This window comes from Cyanistes caeruleus, chromosome 23 (assembly GCF_971803275.1).
Source record: "Cyanistes caeruleus chromosome 23, bCyaCae1.hap1.1, whole genome shotgun sequence".
NCBI classification, from domain to species: domain Eukaryota; kingdom Metazoa; phylum Chordata; class Aves; order Passeriformes; family Paridae; genus Cyanistes; species Cyanistes caeruleus.
Genome location: NC_141723.1, coordinates 4997150 through 5021728, shown reverse-complemented (window position 1 = coordinate 5021728; position 24579 = coordinate 4997150). Strand labels below are relative to the sequence as shown.

The window sequence follows — 24579 nt, the reverse complement described above, 5'->3', positions numbered from 1 at the left end:
TGGGAAGAGACTGGAAATGAAACATTTATTCACCGAGGAATGGAGGAATTTCCTCTGGTGAGCAGAGCCATAGGGATGGATTCCCTCCTCCCCTCCCTCCCTCCACGCCACGGGCAATCAGTTAAACCTGACAGGTGTGAAGTTGGCAAATTTCTTTTCCAAACTGTGAGGAAAGCAGGCTGACAGGAGTTTGGGGGGGGACAGGGAGATGAGGGAGAGATGGAAACATTCCCACTCCCTCTCTCCGTGGGAAGAGCTCAGGGTGAAGGGAGGGAGGGAGGGAAGGTGCACTTGGGACTCAGGGGTGAGGCTGGAAAATGACTTGAAACAGGAAAATCAGAATGCCCCTCCTCTCACAGCTCCCTTTCCTCCCTTAGGGTTTGATCCCATATCACCTCCCGGGATTTAACCAGCACTGAGCTCCCCAGCAAACCACAGGACAGTGTCTTCTGCACGGAGGCAGAAAAAGAATATTTGCTGTTCACATTCAAACCATTTTCCTCCCAAAATTCCCAGACAAAACCCTCTGCCTGCTTCCTCCCAGGACCTGGGAAACCAAACCTGTGTTTGGTCCAGCAGTTGTGAAATCTGTGGAGGAAGGAGCATCCCTAACTCACCTTGAGCCTGGCTCAGTCAGATGATGTTACATTCACCTCAGCTGCTGAGGTGAAGGGAGCAGCTCAGATGGCAGGTATCCATAAATCACTGCCTTTCAATAATTCAGCCCCTGGAGGGTGATACAACATTTTTAACCCACATTTCAGGTGAAAATATCAGCCTGGCTCTCTGATTTCTGCTGGCTGGGATGTGAGATTCCAGCAGTGCAACACGCATCCATTTTTTTATTCTGTTTTTTTACAGGCTGAGCCTTGTGCTGCAAATATTCTCTAAAGCCAGGCTTCATCTAAACACGTCTGGGAAGGCTGTGAAATGCCTTGTTTGGAGGAGGAGGAGGAGAAGGAGGAGAGAACCAGCCTCCTCCTCCTTCTGCCAGGCACCACTGAGGGCATCTGAGGCTCAACAGCACTTTTGGTGTCACAGGTCCCTCAGCTGGAATCCATTTGCATAAAGCAATTTCCTCCAACAAATATGTTCATACAAATCAAACTCGAGATTGCAAATCATTTGAAAGTGAAAAAAAAACCAAAAAACAAAACCCAGCCCTAATCAAACATATTTGTTGCTACAAGTAATTCATCCTGCACCGTGGGTTTCTCTTGGTTCCATTTATCCAGCAGTAGCTGGAGGAGATTTAATGGGCTGTGTGTGACCTTGGGTGCTCTGAGCTGAGCTGGAGCAGGACTTGACTCTCACCTCACAAGGAATTTGGGACTGAAGGAACACATTTCAGAGACCTGACCTGTTTCCAGTGCCCCCTCACTGGTTTAACATCTCCCAGTCCCCACCCTCTCCTCTGTCTGCTGCAGCCCTTTGGCTCCTGCACTTCCAGTTCTGATTCTGCAGATCCCTGGGAGATCCCCCTGGGTTTGGGTGCTGTGCAAGGTGTTAATTCCAGGGGAATTAGCAGGGATATCGGGCAAGTTCCCTAGAAATTCCCTGATTACCCTGGGCTGTATCTCACCACAAATCCTACTCCAACTCCTTTGTTTGAGCAGAAATAAAACCCCTTTGTAGCCAGGAAAGCTGATGTGGGGTGCACAGGATGGGAACCTGGCTCTGCACCAGGGACAAGGGATCCAAGGGAGAAAGGATCCAAGGTCTGTGCCTGGGAGAAGGGATCTGAGCCACACTGCCATTTTTCCATGGGCTGCAGGCACAATCCCACCCCCAACGTGTTTCTGTTTGGTTCCAAAGAAACCCAATCCTTGTGGGCACTGCATGGGGGGCTGTTCCTGCTGCCTTCAGCCCTCTGCAACCCGAGCTGCTGAGGAGAGGCCCCAGGCCATGGGTTTTATCCATCATCGCCGAACTCTTAAGGCCTGGCCTGGGAAACCAGAGCAGCATTTCCCAGGGGTTCATCCCAGCCAAGACAGCCCCTCCTGTCCTTCTCCCAACTCTCCAGTGCTCCTTTTGTCCCTCCCCACCCCCAGACTTGGCTGAAGTGGCTGAGGCAGCTGCTGGGAGCTGGTGCTGTAGGAGCTGTGGTCACTGCTGAAGGAAAGCTGTTCTTCCAGCAGCTGCCATGGCCAGCGGGGAGAAATGAGAGTAAAAATGAGATAGACACAGCCCAGAGAGTGGTCACAAGTCCCCTTGGTCACCTTGAAGTCTGGCTTCTCCTCCTCTTTCACAAGGAAAGTGTTCCCTGGGCTGTCTGTAATCCCTCCCAAAGCAGAATGACTGAGACCTGGCCCTGTGAGCACAGGAGTTGGGAGGATTCTCCTGCCAGGCTGAGACTGCACAGATCACCAGCCTGGTACCAGCCTCCTGCTGCCCTGCCACAAGCCCCAGGGTCCAAACCACACCTTCCCAGCCTAATCCTGAGCATCCCACTCTCCTTCCAGCTCAGGGAGAAAGGCTCAAATCCGAATTTGGGTCAGCATCCCTCTCCCTCTGTGCTGGGGAGCGCTGGGGTTTGAGTCAGATTTAGGTTCTGGCCTCCAGCTCATCACCCACGTGCTGAAGTTGGGTGCAAAAACCCCTTCCCAGGGAACATCCCACATTCCCAGAGGAACTGCTGCTATCAGTGCAAGGACAGCACGAATGTTCCCTCTGATCTCCTGCCTGCCTTGTCTCTCCCTCCCTGACAAAAGCCTGGCCTTGGTCTTTGGGAACAAGGCTTCCTGTGTTTGCAGCCAAGAGCTGGGGAAAGGACAGGCAAAGTGTCCTTCCCAAGGCAGGGACAGGGACATGGGGATACACCCTGAGCTCACCCTGAGCCCACAGAGGCTTTTGAAGCACCATTGCCATGGCAGGCACGTGTGGCACTATAAAACATCCTCCAGTGTCCCTGTGTGCTGGCCCTGACTCCAGCTAATTCCACATTTCTAGGGAAATATTGACATTTTTCCAATAGCCTGTCCCATCTGCTGCAGCCAGCAGTGAGAACTTCCTCAGCCACAGGCACTTGTCCTAACTTTTCACAGATTTTCTGGATGGATTTTCTGCCCTGTGTTGTTCTAGCCATTTATTTTTAAGCTCAGGTTGACTTTGGGCCTCAGCCAAGGAATTTCACTGTTTACATCAACAAAGGGAAGCGCTCCCAGCCTCCTTTAGCCTGTTCTGGATCTGCTGTCCAAGAATTCCACACAAAACCACGATGCCAGTGGCAAACCCAGTCATTCCCAGTCCACCTTCTCCAGCCTGTTGCTGTTTTGGAGAGCTCTTAACCCTTCACCATCAGCCTTCACCTGCAAGCAGCTCCCAAAATACAAATAATTGGAATTTCTGAAAGATATTGCTTATCCTGGGATATTTCTAACCATTGGAAAACAGGTGCCATTCCTGCTGCTGGGAGTCCCCTCACAGCTCCCAGTCACTGAGTGCACAACGACGCAGTTTGGATGCACCAAAAAGAAAGAGAAAGTCTCGGTTTTTTTAAAATTCTTTATTTATAAAAAAGTACATTTTTTTTTTCCACAGCTCAGCCACTATCGGTTTTTTATACAAGTAAAAGGAAGGGTGATGCAACACCCCACCCACACAAATTATAACCATGAAAATACCTCCCCCACCCCAGGACTCAAAATGAACAAATTACCAAGGATGGAAAACAAACCAAACCAAAATAAAAAATAAAAAATAAAAAAACCAAAATCATAAAAGTCCATTACATTATTTTTATTTTTTATTTTTTACAAAAGCACTTACAACACAGATTACAAAATAAAAAAGAAAAAAACCCAAAGAAATAAAAAGAAAAAAAAAAGTGGGGTTGGGGTTGTTTGTTTGTTTGTCTGCAGTTTTAATTCCACAATGATCATTACAGCCAGAGGACGAAGAAAAAGAGAGATAAAATCACTGGAGCTGAGGAATCATGTTTTAAAAAAAAGAGAAAGGCCAAAGAAAAGGAAATCCAGATGCTCAACGAGAGTCCCTCCACCAACAGCAGCGTCTGCCAGCGGAGGATGTGACTCGGTGTGCTCCTTCCATTCACCCCAGGGAATCACACACGGACCATCCCCTGCTCCCAAAGCCAAGCTCAGCCTCTCGCTGGGGCTTGCCTTTCCTTCCCTTGCTGATGGGCTGAGCCCCCTGCCCTCGCTCCCCACTCCGGGGTGAGTTCGGGACTGAGGGGAAGGACCCAAGGGCTTCACACCCTCCCCTGTCCCGAGGATTCCCCTGCTCATCCCAAGGAAAAGCCCAAAGTGGCAGCAGCTTCCCTGGGGATGAGGGGGTGGAAGGAGGGCAGGGTGGGGAGGCCGAGGTGCTGTTTCACACCTCATCAATAAAGAACAGGCTGGCAGTGTGCCCTGTCCCCGCAGCCTGCACAGACCCACAGTGGAAACTTTAAAGTGGATTTTAACCCTCTGGCAGCCTGGGATCCTCCTGTTCCCACAGTGGGAAACCTCAGAGCCTGCAGGAATGACACATCCGACCCCCACAAGGGCAATGGGGTTTTCTCCTCCATCTACTCTGGTACCCAGACCCCAAAGATCTGTGTGTGTGCAGAGGGAAGCATTCAGCAGAGCAGCAGCCCCCCTTCCAATCACACTCCCTTCTCTAATTGCCTCAAAATCAATCTTTGGAATCTCTCTCTCCCTAACCCTCCGCGAATTTTGCTGAACTGTTGTTGTGTTTCTTTTTGACTCAACATCAGGAAAATGGTTCCCTTTGTCCCTCATGTCTTTGCAATCAATTTGGTGCAACCATCTGAGTTCGTTGATTTATTTCATGAGGAAATCTTCAGGTTGTTTTTTTCTTTTTTTTTTGGGTTTTTTTTTCTCCCCTGCTTGAATGAAAATAATTTAACAGGGGAAAAAAAACCCAAACAAACCTGGTAATTAAATAAGGGAAAATAACATCACTAGGGTGAATTGCAATGAATAAAACTAGAGAAAATCCCCAGCAGGGTGTCTTTGTGCATAAAGCACAGGCTCGTTGTGGGTTGTGATCTGTTTGCTTGCACAGCTCCCTGAATTCACACCGGGAAGGAAACGGGGGGGGGATTGGCCCAAATTCACCTGAATTTTGAGTCACTGGCCTCTCTCTCGCTGCTTCCCCACCCACCCTGAGGTAGCACAAGCTTTGCCATCCAGGATGAGGGTTTGGGAAAGGGAAAAGCACCAGGCTGGTGTCTCTGCCCCCTGGCAAAGCCCAGCCCAGGGAGGTGATGAGGCACTGCCAGCCAGGGGACCACAGCAGCTCGGGACTGGTGTGAAATGGGACATTTCCTGGAGAGCAGCAGCAGCTCCCTAGCACCGAGCTGGAGGGGAGGAGAGGGGACAGCTTCCCTCTCCAAACTGGGAGCTGCCACTGGCTCTTTGCCGGGTCCCACGGGGGCATTTCCCACCTCCTCAGCACCTCTGATGGAAGCAGGGTGGGAGAAGCGGGGGATTTTTCACTTGAGGCAGCCGGAGGGTCCCAGCCTGTGAGCTGATGTGTGACCCAGAACCTGCCCACTGCGGGAAATTGGGGCACCAAGGGACAGGTGACACCATCAGCCGAGCCAAGAGCTGCCCTGGCAGGCCCTGCACGTGGTTCCTCCCTTTGGCCTCTCTCCTGAGCTCACCCCGGCAGGATCAGGTACCACCTTCTGCTTGATGGTGCTGGAAAAACTCATTAATTCCCTCCAAGGGTTCCCCTCAGAGCAGTTTAACCCAGAGAAGGCCGGGATGCTATTACTGGACCAAACCAGCTCTCGGATGAAGCATCAATCTGATTTTCTTCCCCCACACTTCTTTTTCCTTCCACCTTGCTATGGATTAATGGCTAATCACTTGGCTAATCACCACCCCAAGAGTCTCTTGGCCATCTAGCTGACCCTGCAAGGGACAGCAAGGAGCAAATGACAGCACAGAGGTGGAATTTCTCGGTGGCTGTGGTGATAATTGCACCAGGGGAGCAATGCTGAAGAGCTCAAGGATGAGAGAAATGCAGCACTGAACCTTGAACTCGCAGGGTGCCTCGCTGCTGTGCTGGGCAATGCTGGCTAAGGATCTTCCACTCCAGGTTCTGGATGAAAAACGATCATTTGACCCCTTTTCTGAACCACTCTGAGGAGGTAAGTGGCTGAGCTAAGTCCTAAATTTGGGCTGGTGCAAAAAGGGCAGGAAAAAGTGCTGCAGCAGGAAGGGAATTGTGTACAGGCTCTAGCTTGGAAATTCCACGTTGCTCCAGTCTCTCCTTTCCTTTCCCTGGGTTTTTGAGCCCTCACTCAGTGGACAGTATGTGAATGGGCAATAAATAAGCCAAGGAGGCTGCAGCTCCAAAAATGACACCTTCAGAGGCAAACTGATAACTCCCAAAGCAGATTTCTTGGGGTTCCTTTGGTCATCCCCAAACTTGGGGACTGCCTTGATGTCCCCCAGGCCCTTCTGCCCCACTTGCCAGGCTTTGCTCCTTTAGGACACAGAGCTGGGGGAATTTGCCAGACCTGAGCAGTGGCCTGAAGGTGACAAATCACTGCTGGACCCTGCAGATTTTATGGAAGATTGTTTTCCAAAGGCACCTCCTGACAGGGTGTACCTGTGCTGGGGGAAATCTGCAGGGCAGGGTGAGTGCCACTGATCTCGCTCAATGCCTACTGATGCCTCCCCAGAGTTTGGTGTTGGAGGCACTGTCACCATCCTGTTCCCAGCCTGGCTGTGGCATTCAGATCAAAAGGATTATTCACTCTAGAGATGGACTTTGTTGGGAATTCTCCCTGCACCACACACTGTGCCCTGATCCAGATTACAGGCTCTCCCTTCGGGGGAATCAAAGCCCTGTGTGTGCTGCTCTCCCGAGGCACTGGAGGGAAGTCATTCCCACCCCTAATCATCGGTAATCTGAGATTTGGAGAGATGTTAAGAGGTTTAATTTCCTTTATTGGGGCTTTCTTGCTAGCAGGGTGCTCCTGGTGGCAGTGGATGGAGCTGGGATGGTTCAGCCTGAGGGATCCCGAGGGAATCTCTGCCTGCCCTGGCTCTGAGAGGACACAAAGCAGCTTTCCTGGGGCGTGTGGCGTGCCAGAAGCCAGGAAGCCTGAGGGGCTGGCAGGAACAGCAGAGAGATTACAGCCCTACAATTGGATTGTACCCCACTAATGCAATCAGAGCACACTGGGGATGGCTCAGGCTGAGCTCCCTGTGGTCTGCACCGAGCACCTCGAGGGAAAGGAAAGCTTTGGAGGCCGCCTGGATCAGAGCTCTGACCTTGACTCATCTGTGTGGCTCTGCCTCTCCACCCTCCTCCCTTTTTGCAGCAGGATAACCGCTGTGGAACAAAACCCAGCAGGTAAGGCAGGAGGAGAATTAGTCCTGCTATTTTTAGATGTGCATGATAATACAGCTCAGAAAACTGGGGATTTCTTTTCAAACAAAAGATTTATTTATACATCAAATTAAAAAAAAAAAAAAAAAAAATTATAACCCACAAGAAGAAAAATAAGCCCCAACCCAGTGAACCTAATCTGGAGATGGTCGGTGTGAGACAGAGGGCCCTGAAGTCTGGAATCCCATTTATTCACAGAGCAGAGATAGCAGCAATCCAAACCTCCCCAGCACACCGCTGTGGCTCAAGGCAAGGAGGGCGAGATCAATACCCCAGGCTCAATCCCTCCTACCCTGTCTGCCAAGCCTGTGCTCAGGAGAGGATGTGATATCGGAAAAGTGGCAATCAATGCCAGCTACGTGGTGCAGCCACAGGGTTGTTGCTAGGAGAGAGAGAGAGAGAGAGAGAGAGAGAAAAGCACCCCCCTGCTCTGACCAGAATAAAAAATAAAGTGTAAACACATGACAATTAAGTCTTAGTGGTATAATAAAATAAAACTCAGGGGCTGGTCCTGCCCTGCCTGGGTGTGCAGAGCAGAGCTGAAGGCAGTGAATGTGTGGAAGCAAAGTGTCCTCAGTTGGTCCCTTCCCCAGTGGATGTGCCCCAGTGAACTGCTCTGTGGCTGGTACCAGTGACAACAACAGCAACAAGAACAAAAAGAGCCAGCCTTTCTCTGAGCCATCACAGGGGGAAAAATGTCACCAATAAATACTCCTTTTCTTTCTTTTAAAAGAACACTCAAACAAAGACAGAAAAATGAAAAGCCAGGCAATAATAAATTGTGGGAGGAAAATGGCAGTTTTGTTTCCCTGCTCTGCTATCAGCCCCTGCACCTGGGGTTTGGTTTAGGGCTTTTTTTTCCCCCCTTTCTCCTCATTTTCCTTTTATTGAGTCATTAAAAACTGTGTGTGGTTCTCTCCAGGTGTACAGCAGGCAATGGGAATGTCACCCAGACCCCACCAAAAAAGATTTAAAAAAAAAAAAAAATATTGGGGGAAAAAAAACCCCAAAATCCATTCACCTGATAATGGCACCTATGTTTCCATTGCCATAAAACTCTCCTGGCCTCTGTCCTACGGACAGCCCACCTGCCCCCCTCCCAGGGTTAAAAAACAAACAAAGAAGACAACATACAAACAAATTTCCAGTGTTTCAGGGGGGGTGGGAGTGGGAAGCCTCAGGGAGGGAAGGGCACTCTGAGACATGAAGACACAAACAGAGTGTAATATACAGGCTGGGCAACAGTCGTTAAAGCAAAGAGTAAAACACCTAAGCCACCGACCAATACGAACACCACAGAAGGGGACGAAAGTCGTCGAAGAGAGAAATTAAAAAGCCAAACCAAAACCGAGAGAAAATAATTACCCGACCTCCCGCCCTCCCGCACGAGCCCCGCCTCCCCCCCCAGAAAAAACAAAAAACAAAGGATCCGTAAGCAAAGCCGCCCTCCCTCCCCGCCTGCCCCCAGCCCCATCCTGCTGGGAGCATCCAAAAAGTCTGTGCGGGGCCGGGGCGTGCGTGGGTGTGCTCGGAGGGATGCAGGGGAGGGAGGGCATCGCTCGCCAGCGTGTTTGTGTGTGTGTGTGTGTGTGTGTGTGAGTGTGTGAGTGTAGCACAGGGGCGTGGAGCTACACGTACCACTCCTTTTTGGAAATAAAAGACCCGTCGTTCTGCGACACCATGTTCTCGGCCAGGTCGAGCTGCTCGGGGTCGTACTGGAAGCCGAGTGTCCTCTCGTCGTAAGGTTCGGGGTGGGCCTCGCCCTCGTCGACGGTGAAGTAAGGCCTCTTGGCATCCTCCTCGTAGGCTTTGGGGCCGCCCAGCTTGCGCTCTCCTCCTGCATCCTCATCCTCGTCCTCGTAGGTGCTGCCGCCCAAGGGGCCCGGCTTCTTCTCGTCGTCCGAGTCGTCGGGGTACTGGAGGTTCTGGGCCATGGGGGGGTGGTGCTGAGGGATGCCGGCCTTGCTGTAGCCGTTGCCGTACACGTGCTTCTTTGTGCTGTAGTCACCCTTGAAGGTGTGCCGCCGGCGCCGGAGCACCACAAAGAGCACCACGGCCACCAGCAGGACCAGCGAGACGCCTCCCACTATGCCCCCAATCACCGGTGTGGGGATGTTCGGCTGCACCATGGATTTGTGATCATCGATTGGAGACGGGGTGTAGGGAAATTCTGGGTAGGAAAAGACAGATGGAAGGGGGAACAGTGTCAAACCATGCGGAAACGCGCCCTCCCTCCATGCTCTCATTGCCAGTTTGGGGCGGGGGGTGAGGGGGTGGGAAGATGAGGGTAAGGAACAGGGAAGGGAAAAAGTGGGGAAAGGGGAAGAGGGGCGTCCTCACAGGGGTCAGCTCTGCCTCAGCAAGGGGAAGGTGCCGTGCCAAGCTGGCCAAGCCTCATGCAGGAGCCCAGCAGGCTGGAAGCAGTGATTTCCCCTCCCCAGCCCTCCTGGTGTGTCCAGGCACGCTCAGATCCCACCAGCCCTGTGTCTTGAGTCCAGACGCGCTCCGTTTTACCGGCTGACAGAATTCCAGTTCCAGTTTCCCAGAGAGTGCTCCAGGCAGGGAGTGAGAGCCCAGACCCCAGCTGAGGGTGGGCACTGAGCTGCTCAGAGGTGCTACACTGCACCCAGCAGCTCTGCAGCCCTGGATCAGAAGCAGCAGAGCCTTGTGATCCCCCACCCAGCCACCCACAGCTGCCCTGTGGCTGCACAGAGCTGCTCAGAGCCCTGCTGGCTCCTGACCCCTTGTGCTGACCCTGCAGCACAAGGACACAGCCCTCCCACTGCTTCTTTCCCTTCCCTGGCCAGCACAGTGCCACTCCTCCTGCTAATCTCGCTCCTACGCTTACCCTGACCTATTTAAAAAAAAAAATAAATAACTCAAAAAGAGGAAGAGGAAAGAGATGAGAAAGCAGCTCTCTTCTCTTTCATGCAGTTCAACACCTACACTTTGGCACAGATAAAGTTTGAGCCAGGACTTCAATCAACCTTCCAGGGCTCAGTTACAGCCCTTGGCCAAGCTCAGAGCCTGTTGAACCCTCGTGTCCAGCAGGCATTAAACACCACATGGGTGTCCCAGCCCTTTACCTGCCCCCAGTTTAGGCAGCAGGCACCTGGTTAATGCCCCTTGTCTTTGCACATGAGGCCTCTCCCAGTGCTTTTCCCACCCCCAAGGCCTGTCTGCCAACCCTGGAGCCTCCTGGCCTTTGCTTTTTTACCCCAGCAGCCAAGGGGAGGTGCAGACCCAGTGGCAAACTCAGCATCCTTGAGCACAGCCAGGGTGGGGTGGTGGGGAAAGAGGGGCTCGAGGGCAGCAGATTCCAAAGGGATGTGAGGCAGTGAGTGCTGCCTACACCCCCTCTCATCCCTGCTTAGCCCAGCCACTGAGGGAGAGGGGAGAAAAGTGAAGGCACTGCAACAGCTGCAAGTTTTGGACAAGGGCACTGAATTCGAGCAATTGCTGGCCTGAGCCATAAATGTTTTGGGGTTTTTTTTTTGTGCCTGGAAGATGATTAATTCCTGCCTCTCCTGAAACATCAACCCCACAACAGTGTCTTGCTTTCTGCACTGCTGACTCGCCTGGAGCGAAGCCTCCTGGGGCTGAACCCACACAGAGAGCAGCCCACGGGGCAGAGTGGGCTGGGGGACAGATGGAGGGTCCCTGCTGCAGCCAGAATGAGGAGCAAGATGTTGTGCAGGCAGGAGGGAGGTTTTTTTTTCCTCAAAAACACCCTTAGAGAAGCAGCAAGGCCATGTCTGGCAGCACGGGGAGCCGGGGTTGGGTTGCAGAAAGCCAAAGCCACATGTTGCATCAAGAGAAAGGCTGTCCCAGCCAGCTGGTTAATGCAGAACCTCTCTGCAGGGACAGTCACGTCCATCCCCTCGTGGTGCTGCCTGCTGAGGGCTCAGCTTCAACCACACAACATCCAGACTGTTCCCTCCACCCCTGCCCAGGCCACTGCCCCAGGGCTGCTCCTCGCTGTGCCAGCCTCTGTGGTGCCCAATTCCCAAAGCTGTGCACAAAGCAGGGGAGCACCTGGAGGCTGAGTGGGAGCAGGGGAAGCCCAGCAAGCTGGCTCAGGCCCCAGGAGCTCGATCCTTCATATTCTCACAGCTCTGAAGCCTCCTCACACCCTGCTGTTCCCTACAGCGAGGCTGACTCTGTGCGTGGCCCCACAGTTCCCAAATGCCATCCTGAAAAGCCCCAGATGTGGTGTGCAGATCCCTCACACCACACTGATCCCTCTGCCCCCCAGCTCTGGAGAGCAGATCTGAGAGGGAAGTCTGTGCCTGATTTCTAAAGGAGCTTGGCCCACTTTCCTGTTAAAAGCCTCATTAACAGTCCAGGTTGGATGTGTGAAGAGAAAGGGGGGATGTTTTCCTACCTTTCTCAGGAGGAGATATTTATTTTTTCCCTGCCCTTTGTGCTGCCCACCCCTGATGTAGCGCTCACCATCCCCGTTCCTGGACACGAGCAGGAACACATCATCCATCCATCCATCCATCCATCCATCCATCATCCATCCATCCATCCATCCATCCATCCATCCATCACTGGTGGATTTCACACCTTGCTCAGACAAAGAACTATTTTCTCCCCTCATCCCATCCCCATCCTCCTCGCCGTGTCCCCTGCCAGAGAAGACAAACCCAGACTGAAGAAAGAAAGAAAGACAGGAGGGAGATCACCCACCAGCAGCCCCAAATCACCCTCAGAGCTTCCTCCCTCCTCATCCTCCCTCCGGAGCCAGACAAGGGGGGCTCTGGGGTGTGGGGGGTGACCCTGGGGTGGGTCAGTGTCCGGGGAGGAGGGGTCCAGCCACCCCAGAGCCCGGCACTGCCACTGGATGGCGGCACAGACCGGCTCTGATGGAGCAGGGTGGGCACTGCTGCGACCCTCCCTGGGATGGGAGCGGTGCCGTGCCCTGTGACAGTGCCTCGGTGTCACCTCGCTGTCACCTGGCCCCACATCCAGCTCCATTAGCCACCCCTGCCAATCCCACAAACTGGGCTCCAGCCCTCTGCCCAGCCCGTTCTGCATCCGGGGTGCAAGCAGAGCAGCACCAAGGAGAGACGGGGAAGTGTGGGAAAAGGATCCCCTGTTTTTTGTGTCCAAGGGGGGCGTGAAATCTCTGGAAACCGGTGCGATGCCTGAGCGTGCTCGGGGCCCCCGTGTGAAAAATCCATTAGGAAGAGTCTGGAGAGAATTAAAGGCGCTGTGAAAAGCGGCCTGGAGAAACAGGAGACAGCGGAGCCGAGGGAGGGGGAACAAGCCAGGCTTTAATGCCAGCATGAAAAGCCTCCCCCCGCCTGCCACCCCCCAGCCCTTATAAAAAGAGGGAGTGCTGTATGAATAGGAATTAAAGCAGCAACACTATCTGCCCGTGCCCGGCTCTGCCAGCTGTTACATTCAGCCCAGCTTCCTGTCCCTGTGCCAGCAGCCAGACCTCTGGGACAGCAGCTGGGAGAGCAGGGGGACAGGAGGTCACCCCGGGCACCTGGCCCAGCCCACAGGTTCTCTTTGATCCCTTTGAGAGCCTCCAGGCATCTCCTGTCCTCTTCCTGCAGCACCCCAGAGCTCAACTGTGAGGCCACAAACTTCCCCAAACCTTCCCCATCGCAAGAGTGACTTCAAAAGCAGAGGTTTTTGAAAATTCCCATCTTAATGGCTGTTTTCCAATAAAAATGAGGTGCATGCAAATCATCTCACCTGTCCATCAATCCTTTATCTGCTGCTTTTTTGAACCTGCTGGCCAATTTTAGTGCTATGCAACAGAAAGAGCTGAAATTATCCCTATCAGAAAGCTCCTGGAGACGGCTGGAGTGGGATCCTTGGCAGAGGTGGGAGCTAAACCTCATTAGACATCAGAGAGCCCAGAGGAACAGGAGGCTGCTCCCAGGGGCAGGAAGGGCCCAGATCAGAAAAAGGGTATTTTTAGATGCCCAGTAATTCTTCTGTGATATGCAGATCCACGGGAAATCAGCTTTCAAAAGCTCTTCTGCTCATCTGCTGGGATATTTTAAAAGACTACTTCCTGTGGACATGTTTTTCCTTTAAGGCCCTTTACCCTCCTTTTCCCCTCAATCCTAAGGACCAAGGGAACAGCCAGCACCAGCCCAAATTCTCCCTGTAGCCACAGGCACTGAAGAAAATGTCAAACTCCATGAGGAATTAGCTGTTGGACATGTGTCAGCCCAAGCTCTTCCAGAGGAAGAATCTGGACTTCCTCCTACCTTGGAAAAACTAAACATCCACACAATGTGAACAGCAGCTCCGGGGAGGAACAGGAACCTGAGTTCCAACGGATTCATGGGGCTTCCCAGTTTGCAGATGGCCTCAGCAAATACAGAAATGACCCTGCAGGGTTTGCTCAGGAGCCAGATTGCTGATGGCAAACTTTCCCTGCCAGAACAGCCCACGCCAAATTGTCCCAGGACTTTGTTCCCGTGTTAAGTTATGTACACGAGGGAAGATAAGGAGAAACCTTGGGACAAAGCCGCAATTTGAGAAGCCCAGAGCACTGCTGACCTTCTCCCTCCCCCCTGCACCTCTGCATGTCCATCTCCAGCATTCCAAGGGATCCTGCTTTCCTCTCCCTCCCAGGGGTTCCTGCGGGGAGGGTGGGGGTGGAAAAACCACTGGCAACTAATCCAGCAGTTCAGCAGCTGCCACTGGCGTTTCAGAGCATGACGGCTTTCAGGCCAGATGCCAAACGTGTCTTAGGTTTTAATCTCTCTCTCAGGTCACCTATCCCCTGTCAGTCAAGCCCTGCTCCCGCACAGATGCCACCAGACAGGACGCACAGTCACTCCGGAAGATTAGCATCAGCCAGACCCCCCCTCGGGGCTTGCTCCTCTTTGCACCCCCCAGCCCTGCATCCTCCCAGCTAAATCTGCCTGGCTTTGGGAGCACCTGCTGCAGGGCTTGGGATTTAGGACTTCCCAGGAAGGGCTTTCCCGAGCGCGGTGCTGCATGGCAGCAGCTCCAGCGAGCCCCAGGGGCTGTTTGCAGTGACCTTGCCGGGACGAGAGCGCTGCTGGTGTGTAAATAACTCCCTGCTGGAAGCCAAGCAGGGGGGGTCAGCAACCCCTGCCAGCTTTTCCTCCCCCCCAGCCTGTAGCACATCCAAGGCCAGGGCTGCAAAGCTGCTGGCACAGGCTCTCCCTGCTCCCCCGGCTCTGCCAGTCCCCTTCAAAGGCCCATTTGCCTTTTTTTCCCCTTTCTCCTTCTGCTTCCTCTGGCTGGAGCCAGTGCACGAATGGGTGAATGTCTCCTGCACAGGGCATGCCTGTGCTCTGCTGCACCCAGAAAATCCATGGACATTCCCACATGGAAATTCCTGCCCTGTGCAAAAGGGCATCCCTTCGCATGAAGGTTTGGGAAAAACATTTCCATGGCCAGGGTGAAAACTGGGAGTCACAGGTGTGAATGTCCATGGGCAGGATACAAATGGGATCACAGAGGTGTGAATGTCCATGGCCAGCTCTCTGTGCAGGAGCATCACACACCTGCAGTCCCTAAGCACAGCTTTTCATTCTGTCACCCACCCGCCCGTAATAAATAGTTACATGTCACACTACATGGCTTGCCTGCAACTGACAAAGGTCCTGCAAGGCAGGAGAAGCTATTATGGGAACAGATTGCTGGAATAAAATATTAAATTTTCACTTATCAATCTCTATAATGCACCATAACTCTCATGGAAGCATTCAGCCTTCTCCCTCTGAACAAATTGCCCTCCCCATCAGGGTGCTAAACCAGCCCTGCACTCTTCCTCTCTGGGGCCTGGAGGGAAGATTTTGGGTGGCAAAAGGGAGGAGAACAGGGAGACAGAAGGGGAAAAAGCTGCTGCAGGGTTTTCTCTGCATCAGTGTTGTGATTTTTTTCTCCCAAGGCTGGCTGCTCACTAGATTGAACTCCATTTATTGCATGCAGCTCTTGAAAGAGGTTTCGTGGTCCACTGACAATCCCTAAATTGCCTGCAAGACCCAAACAAATGTACCTGTAATAGCTGAGCGAGGAGGGCTGAGCCCTCCCCAGCACCAGCCTAATCGCTCCTTAGGGAGAGCTGGATAAACATATTCAGATCCCATGAATTCTTAAAGGATTCTTATTTTCTTTTTAAATGTGGTGCAGGCCTGGCCTGTGGGGTTGGCTGATAATCCCTCCTGGTGGGGCAGCTCTTCATTCCCTCTCATTTAACCTCAACCCCACAACCAGCACCTTTGGGAACCAGCTGAGATTACAGGTGGGCAGACACCAACCCTGACCCCAGAAATCCTGCCAGCCCCCATTTCCTCTGCCAGCCAGTCCTTGGAAAAGAGACAATCCCAAATCCCTGAGCTGGAGCTGCCCAGAAGAGCCTGTGCAGGTGAGCTGGTGCAGCCACCTTCAGTGCCACTGAGGCACATCAAGAACAGGCAGGGAACATGAAGAGAGGGCTGTGCCTGGTGTCCTGACACCTCGAGTGATGTGGGGTGGTTGGACAGACAGAATGACAGCAAGAACTGGACACGGGGGCTATGGAGGGATGGAAAGTGAGAGCTTCTTATTCTCAAAGTCTTCTTCAGTCCCTATTCCACCTCATTCTCTGTGTGTGAGGGCTGAGCTTGGAGGTTTTTAAGCTATGATCACTCTTTCAGACGTTCTGGACACTGTGTGGGATGGATTTCTCTCGCCAAAGGGAGTCAGCTCCGTTTGTACCAGGCACTGCCCCAGGGACACTGAGGTGACAACTCCCCTGGAATGGCCAGCAGCTGATCCTGGCCATGACCTTGCCCTGGTTTTGGGTGGCTGGGCAGGGCTGGGAACAAAGGGCTTTGTTCTTCCAGTGCCTTTGGCTGGCAAAAGAAACAGCCCCCAGAGAAATGCCTGTACCAGGAACAACTCAGCAGGCAGGGATCCAGGACAGGAGGTGTGAATTAAAGGCCTGCTACAGTGATAATGATCATAAATAAATACCGGGTAATTAGCATCTAATTAGCACATCCCATCCATTGACCTCGAAGCACTCGGATAGGGGAAGATTAGCCTGCTTTGCCCACGTTACAGAGAGGGGAGCTGAGGTGCTGAGGGTGCCAAACACAGAGCAGTTGCTAATTTTAGCTGCCCCAGACTCGCCTCTATGCTTGCTCAGCGTTTCCCACCAGAGAAAGCTGATGGAGGGGGCTGGGGTTTCATCACTCTCAGGTCAGAAAATTCCCAAGAACTGAGGCGGCAGGAGAGGCTCTGACTGCCTTGGGCTGGACAGAAGAAGAGGTAACAGCCCTGGGAGCCTGTCCTGTGTTCCCCATGCCTTGGAAGCCCCCAGTGAACCTCATTCACCTCCCTGCCCATGCTGTCCCGGGCTCTTTGCAGCCCTGGGCTCGCTGCAGTGTGGCTGTGCTCCACCTCACTGCTCCAGGAGGCACTTCCAGCCCTCCTGAGACCCACCAGTCACTGCCTGATAACCCAAATTGCTCCTTTTACCCCAAAGGAATGGCTTGAATGCTCCTTTTGTGCTCTCGAAGCACCCACAGGCACTTTTCCCCCTTGGTGATGCCTCACAATGTCGCTCTGGCTTTCAGAAATCAGGCTATTGCCATATGTTATTTCTTCTCTTGGAGCTATTTCTTGACATGACTTTCTCTCCCTGCCACTACCTAGGCTTGCCCACATGTCTTTCCCTCCCTCCTGTGGCCACACTGCTTTGCAGGCCGTCAGATTCCTTCTGTCTCCTGTGACATGACAGCACCACTTCCCACTGCCTGCATCCTGGGGTGGGATTCCTTCCTGGAGCCAACAAAGCTCGCCAAGCACTCCCAGGAATCCGTGGCTGGCAGGTGAGCTGAGTTCACAGAGCAACACTGGAAGGAGCTCAAATGAAGAATCATGAGAGTTGCCCAACACCAGAAACAACAAACACCATCCTGAACAAGTGACTCATCCATCTCCTGCCTTTCTGACAGTCCACATCCTCATCCTAGCCCTTGTTCTGATCAATATCTCCCCGACATTTCTTTGCTGTTAACACGTGCAACCATCTCTCTGAACCCAAAGCACGAGACAAGGGGGGAACAAATTGAATTGGTGCAAGAAAGGAAAAGACCACGAGAGGAAAGGAGAAAAAACAATCCAGAGCAAACCAGTACAAAGCCCAGAACTCCACTGCCCCGTTTGCATCATGAGATTCCCACCTTTGGAAGGAAGTGCTGATGACTGAGGACATGGAAGTGGTAGATGCCAACTGCTCACACCTTTGTGTCCCTCCCCACCTCCTTTTCCACGTTCCAGAGCAGCCCAGGTGCTGTCCTACCTGTGACATTGACTTCCACCAAGCCCGAGCGTGTCCCGATGGCGTTGGTGGCCTCGCAGACGTAGGTGCCGGCCACGCTGTAGGACACGGGCCCTTTGAAGTAGATGGTGTTGTTCTGGATCTCCACGCTCCCTGGCAGGGTCCCGTTTGGCCTGGGGGGGACAGAGACCATGGTTGACCCCAGAGGTGACACCCAGCAGCGCTGCAGAGGTGACACCAACGTTCTGGGTCTTGCCCTTGGGCAGGTGCAGGAGCTGGAGGTGCTGGCTGGAAAATCCCCGTTAATGCAGGCAGGAAAGGGACACAGCCTGACCCTGTTTTACCCCAATTTCCTGCCCACTGAACTCTCCTGATCAGCCAGTGATCATTTCAACTCAAGGAGCTCAAGGACAGCAGTGTTGATTTAGAGCCCTTCCCACGTCAGAACAGTCAGGTAAGTGTGAAACTGGAATAATGCAAAACTAAACCCAGAGATACAGAAAATAAATGAACAAAGGCAGATGAAAAAAAATAAAATAAATAAAAAAAAAAAGCCCCTGTGTGCTAGGAAAATACACACATGGCCTGGTTATTCTTAATTACTGAAGCAAAGTAAAGTAATTACTTCTCTTAGGCAATTAAAAATTACTCAAGTAATTCCTTCCCCTCCTCCCAACCCAAATGTGCACATATTGTCAGCAATTTATAAGAAACAAAAGGGAATAACGGGGGTATAATTAGGATTGTAAAGTGCCTAAATGCATGTATTTTGCATGTCTACATATGCACATATGTCCAGAAAACACAGTTTTTTCCAGCTCCATCAAGGCAATGATCCCAAAGCTGATGGAAAAACACCTTAACCATGGTCCTATAGAGCCCTGAGCCTACAAACCCAAGAGCACAGCTCCAAAGGGTGGTGTGGGATGCTCCAGGAGGCTGCTGCCTCCTCTGACAGCTCCCCTGACTGCTGCTCATTGCCACCCAAATGGGAGGAGAGGAAAAGCACTGCTGGGTTTTACATTCCAGGCAGGAGCAAAACAGCAGCAGACCCCCAGGAAGGGGAGGAGGCACAGAAATAGCCTCAAGTGGTATCTCTTCTGCCTTGGGTGCATTTTTGCCTCTGAGGCTTTCCTGGAAATGTTGTGAGGAACCCAGAGAGCCCCTCAGAGTTTAAGTCAGACTGGCAGAAGCAACAGATGGAGAGAGCTGGGGATGGAGAACCAGGAAAAAAGGCAAGAAAAACAATCCTCTTCAGACTTTCACTTTGAACAGTTTGATCTAGGAAGTGGAATGAGACAGAATGTGCTCCTTGCAAAGCCATGTTGAGAGCCTCTCTCCTGATGACAAATGCCAGCTGAAAAGAAGAAAGGATCCATTTGATCTTCCTCTTTTAAAGCTACATGAGTGCTTACAGAGAAGAAAGAGCGGCAGAGAGAACCACATCAGGTTGTATCAATTCCCACCTGACTGCCCAGACACCCCTCACTCACTTTTCAAGTCCCTTTAGTGTGTTCAGCCAAAAGCTGGAAACCTGAGGACAAGGAGTAGCTGCTGTTTAATGTCAGTCACGTGAGGGGCTCCTGGAGCTGAGTCCAGGGAAAGGTTGTTCACACACAGACAAATTTTGTGTTATTTGTGCCCCTTCAAAGCAGGGAAATCCTGGGTTCTTTCCCAGCTCTGTTACTGAGGCACTTGGTGGTGCTGGGCACATTAATCACCTTGTCACATCTCAGCTGCCTCACGTCACCAGGGCAGAATATTATCCCAGTGAGGTGAGAAGGGGAAGTTTTCCCTGGATATTGAGGCTGCACTGTGCTGGCAGCCACCTTCACCACAGGCACAGGTTGTACCTTGGAGTGCCACCGCTGACATTAATGGTCCCGAGTGACCAGCGGGTGAGCGAGGTGTCTGCAGAGACTCCCTGTCCCTGCTGGGAGGTGACATTTGCTGCTGGCAGCAGGGGACACTTACAGCTTCCACTCGTAGGTGTGAGCTGGGGGGTTGGCATCAGATTTGCAGATCAGCTTCACATCCTTGCGGTTCAGGAACCAGTTGCCATCAAAGCCCTCGATGGTGACTTCTGGCTCGTCTGCAGGGGTGGGGGGAAAGGGAGGAGAGCAGGAGGGGAAAAGGAGAGAGGAAAGGGTTGTGGGAAAGGGGAGGAAAAGAAAAGGGAAGAGATGAGGGGGCACAGGTAGGAAAAGGAGACAGATTAAAAGGAAAGGATTGTGGGAAAGGGGAGAAAATGAAATAGGAAGAGATGAGAGAGCAGGAGAAGGAGATATAACATGAGGAGGGAAAGATGATGGGACAAGGAACATGAGGGAGTGCACAAGAGACACAGTAGGGGAGCAAAAGGGACATGACAGAGGCAGAGAAAGAAGGTAAGAAAAAGAGAAAACCCACCATTAGTCCAAAGGATCTTTTCAGTTTTCACCCTCAAAAACAAGACAGCAGCCCAGCAGCAGCTCCCCTCACAAACCCTGTTCTCCCAGAGCATATCCCTCAGCCAGCCCTGAGCAGGGAGCCCTCCCAGCTGTGCCCAGGCCCCCTTACACTGCACGTTGAGGGTGATGCTGTCGGTGAACCTCTCCAGCTGGTAGTTGACCACGCACATGAGCTGCTGGCGGTGCGCCTCGCGGCTGGGCACCAGCCGGTACCGGCTGATCACCGTGATGGTGCCGTTGCTGTTCCGGATCTCCTGGAACTCCGCTTCCCCCTTCAGCTTCGTGTCCCAGGTGACGGTGCTGGGGGGTTTCCCGTTGGAGGAGGTGCAGGTGGCTACCAAGATCTTTTCTGTCCTGCCAGACTTGGCAATTAGCGGCCTCTTGGTGCCCTCCATCCAGTTTGTGGGCTTGGCTGCAGGGGAGTGCAGAAAGGAGGAGGAGGAGAAAAGGGTGCAAAGGGATGGTTAGAAAAGTGATGCTGCTCTGTTTGCAACATCCCAAGAGCTATCTAACACCACTGAGGCTGAGACAGAGCTTGTGGTGATTGTGCAAATTGCCAGCAATAATTCCCATGTAATAATTGCATTATGGCAATGCCTATGTATCTTGCACCATCTCCCTGCATCATTTATAGGGAAACAATAGTGGAGGTGCCCTAAATGCACAGATGTATGAAATGTCAATCCTTTCCTCCCAGTTTCCATCCCTGTGTTAGAAAGGAAGTGATATTGGAGAGAAAATGAATCATATAGACCTTGGGTGGGGTCTGTTCGCTCACAGCCCTGAGCTCCAGGGACAAGCTCTGGTTGAGTTTAGGATCAATCTGTTGTTTCTTCTCTCCTGACAGCCCCCAGCTCATTAAAACTCACCACTCCCACAGGGATCTGGTCACTGTTACTGCACCTGCATTAGGAGTGTATGTGGAGGGAAAAGGGGAACTGAGACCTGGGAAGAAGAAGAGGTGTGACAGCTCAGCTGTCTCAGAACCACCTGCTCTGTGCTCCCTGCCCTTCACTTCTTCCCAGTCAGCTTAAAAATCCACCACAGGTACAATTTTCACCCTGAATTCACCTTTGCCCTGAGCTCCCAGGACATGAATCTCAGGTTCCTCCAGCTCTGTTGGACCGGAGGTTCACCCTACAGAGCCTGCCCAGAGCCTTACCCAGCACGGTGAGGTTCAGCTGCCCTTCCCGGTTGCCAGTTGGGAAAGTGGCAAACTCACAGATGTAAACCCCCTCATCCTCCAGCTCCAGCCGGGACAGCTGGATGGTGCCATCCTTGAAGGAAGGGTTCCGGAAAGTCACCCTCTCCTTGTAGGGGGACAGGATGGACACGCCCATGGCAGGGTTGTAGATGGCCACATTCTGCTTGGTGCCGTTGGTGGCCTTCTGCCACGTCACCTGCGTGATCTTCACATTGGGCAGCGGGTTGGTGAAGCTGCAGTGCAGCACTACGTCGGTGCCGATGAACCCCGAGACGCTGTCATTGACCAAGACAGTCTGAGCTTGCAGCCCTGCAACAAAACAGCAGCACGTGAGCGTTTGGGTACTGCCCAGGAGCTCCTCTATTTATTGCACTTGTTTCTTATCGGCATGGCTGATACAAGAGCAATTTGTGGCTACAGGCACCTTCTGCATCCACCTGCAGCTTCATTCTTAGTCATAAACACCTTCCTCCTGCTATGAACAGCCCAGCCTAGGGCTCATCATCATCATCATCATCACCCAAAGGCACAGGGCTGGATCAATAACACCTTCCTCCCTTTTGTCTTCAGCTCTGGGTGACACTGAATCGGTTCTGGTAAATATGCAGGGTGTGTGTGTCTGCAGGCATGTGAAAGCCCTGATGTTTATCAGCACAGCACATCCCAACATATGCTAACACACACTCAGACATCCATTTAATCCCATTGGAGCTGCAGCAGTAATTAAAGGAGCTGCAAAGACTCAGCCCTCATTTCAGGGCAGAAATAATTCCCGTATGAGAACGGCTTTAAGGCACTGCCTCTACACCTTGCACGATCTTCCTGTATCATCCAGATCGTTTCTGTGGCCTTTTTATAACCCCAGAAGTGGCTGAATTTAGGAACGTTCCACCTTGATTCTGTGGAAGGTGCTCCTGAGAAGTGGGAGCTGCAGTTCATGACAGCTCTTCTGTCTCAGTTGAGTCCTCCCCTGACAGATGGAGAAAAATATCTCCCACCAGACTGACCCTGAAATTCATCTTTTCTGCCACTGTGTCTTTTCCTAATCTGTGTGTTTAGAGATAATGCTCTGGTAATTATACAGCCGGTATTTGTATGATAAATACAATAGAGAGGCAAGGTGGTAAGAACGAGAAAAGCGGGTTTTGCTCCCTGCTTCTGGGAGAATCTGCAATTGGATGGATTCTGGGAGCTGGGGAGGAAAGAAAGGGATAATAAAAAAAAAAGGAAGATGCACAGAGAGTGAAGAACATGAAAGAGTAATGGAACAGAGAGAGGGGATGGGGAAAGAAAAATGCAGAGCAAGAGAAACAAGACAGCACCTCCTAACAGAAATGTCACCCTACTCTGTTCTTCCAGGGATGAATGGCTCCCTGTCCAAGGCTAAAATAAACTCCTGTGTTGGTCCTCGTGGCAGATGTGCCCTGGGACTTCTCCAAGAGTCTCCTTCCTGCAGTTTCACACACACACAAGTGCAGGCAGACAAAACTCTCCTCCACCCACCCACACTCTACACTGCCCCCTCACTCCCTGCTTGTTGTTCCCAGCCTTATCCTAATCCCCACATCTCGACCATGCCTCTTCTTGCTCCCTTCTCCTTCCTGTGACCCCGAGGACAAGCCCCAACAACCCAGCCTGGCCACAAGACGCCACCAGCTGACCACAGCCATCAGCAGTTCTGACCGAAACTCGGGCTCCAGAGCTTTGTGTGAACTTGCCCCCTGTTCCCCAAGCCAAGCCCCACACCCCAGCACTGCAGCTGGGTGCTCAGGAATGTTTTCCAGAGCTTCTTACAGCCACAGCAAAGCGCTGGTGCCCTCATGTGCCTGCACGCACCGAGCCACCGTGTCCTCTGGGGCTGGCAGGGTGCACCCTTCCCCTCCCAGCACAGCCAGCACCATTTTCCCCACGGTTTTTCCTCCCCAAAGCAGAGGGTTGACATGTGGAGAGGCATGAGGATGGGAGAGAGCCACATGTGGACCATGTTTGCCCTCTGGAGAAGGATGTCCCAGCAGCAGGACACAGCAAAGGACTTTTCTGCGGCCTGTGCACACAACACCCTCCCTGATGAAACGAGGGCACGGGCTGGGTTTAGATGAGGCCACACTGGATCTGAGGGAAGAATGGGTGGACAGGGGAGGGGGGAGATGTCTCCACCACGCTGTGCAGCATATGCTGCTCCTTCCACCCCGGAGGTGAGCGAGCCTCTCGCAGCATTGCCCACACCCGCCGAGGTGAGGAACAGCTTTGCCAAGCAGTCTGGCTCAGAAGGCTCCAGAGCCTCCCCGAGCGTGTGGGAGCTTGCAGGGGAGACTTCAATCACGTAGCCAGGGCCTTGGGAACGGCCCAGCTGGGTGGGTGTGCTCAGCACTCCCTCCTTCTCCCAGGGCCGGAGGAGCGTGGAGTCATCAGCGCCTCTTCCACCAAGGGCTCGTGTCCCCAGCGGGGCCTGCCCGGGGCTGGGGCGCTGGCACAGCTGGCTCTGCTCCCCACAACAGCTGGCTCTGCTCCCCACAACAGCTGGCTCTGCTCCCCACAAGCTCCCTGACCCCCCGTGGGGCCCAGCGGGGCCCTTTGAAGCGGGATTTCCACACCCCAACAAAGCGGCCCCGTCCGCCACCGCAGGAAGTCACGGCTCAGCGGTGCCAGGGCGGCAGCAGAGGAGCCCAGCTGCAGGGAGGAGAGGGTGCAAGGCCACCAGAGTCACCCCTGCAGGGCTGGCAGTCCCTCGTGGCACATCTGGATGAGCACTGCCAGCCTGAAGGCCACCACTGACGGGCAACCAAGATGTGCCCCTTCAATGAAGATAAAGTCAATCAAACTAGAGCCATTCCAGCAGGGAATATGATGGATAGCACAGGGGAGGTCAGTCCAGTCCCTCACTCCATCCATCATTACTGTGCCCTTGCTTTACGCTGTGATTTCCCTGCAAATTAATGAACTGACTCTTTTAAAAATCAAGTTATTTATCTTGACCTTGAGCAGCAGCAACAACTCCCAGTTCTACCCTCCCCCTGCCATGGGATCTGTGTATCAATACCGGCTGGGTGTGGACATAAACTGGATAAAAAGTGGATTTTGGAGCTGATAAACCTGATCCTGATCCTGAATGGTCCTGCAGAACCTTCCTGTGCCCAGGCATAAAGAGCCAGATTTTTTGGCCAGGGAAAAAGCTGGTGCCAGTTGAGTGAGGACAGCTTGCCAAAAGCCAAATGCTGCCAAAGCTGGGATTCAGGCCCTTACATGCAGCAGCTTTGACAAAAACACATTCCAAACTTTCT

At 52.7% G+C, this 24579-nt stretch overlaps 1 protein-coding gene across 3 annotated transcripts in view; it reads right to left on the bottom strand.

Moving 5' to 3' along the window:
- Positions 1-7405: 7405 nt before the first annotated feature.
- The window catches only part of LOC111939307 (nectin-1-like), a 54126-nt gene continuing 36952 nt past the window's right edge, over positions 7406-24579 (bottom strand). For all 3 annotated transcript variants that reach the window (XM_086861463.1, XM_086861465.1, XM_086861464.1), the window contains exons 3-7: positions 21257-21607; positions 20204-20506; positions 19619-19736; positions 17666-17817; positions 7406-9541 (exon numbers count right to left, since the gene is read on the bottom strand). In XM_086861463.1, the coding sequence (XP_086717589.1) occupies positions 9000-9541; positions 17666-17817; positions 19619-19736; positions 20204-20506; positions 21257-21607 (1466 nt within the window). In that variant the 3' untranslated portion in view covers positions 7406-8999. The remainder of the gene's footprint in view (positions 9542-17665; positions 17818-19618; positions 19737-20203; positions 20507-21256; positions 21608-24579) is intronic.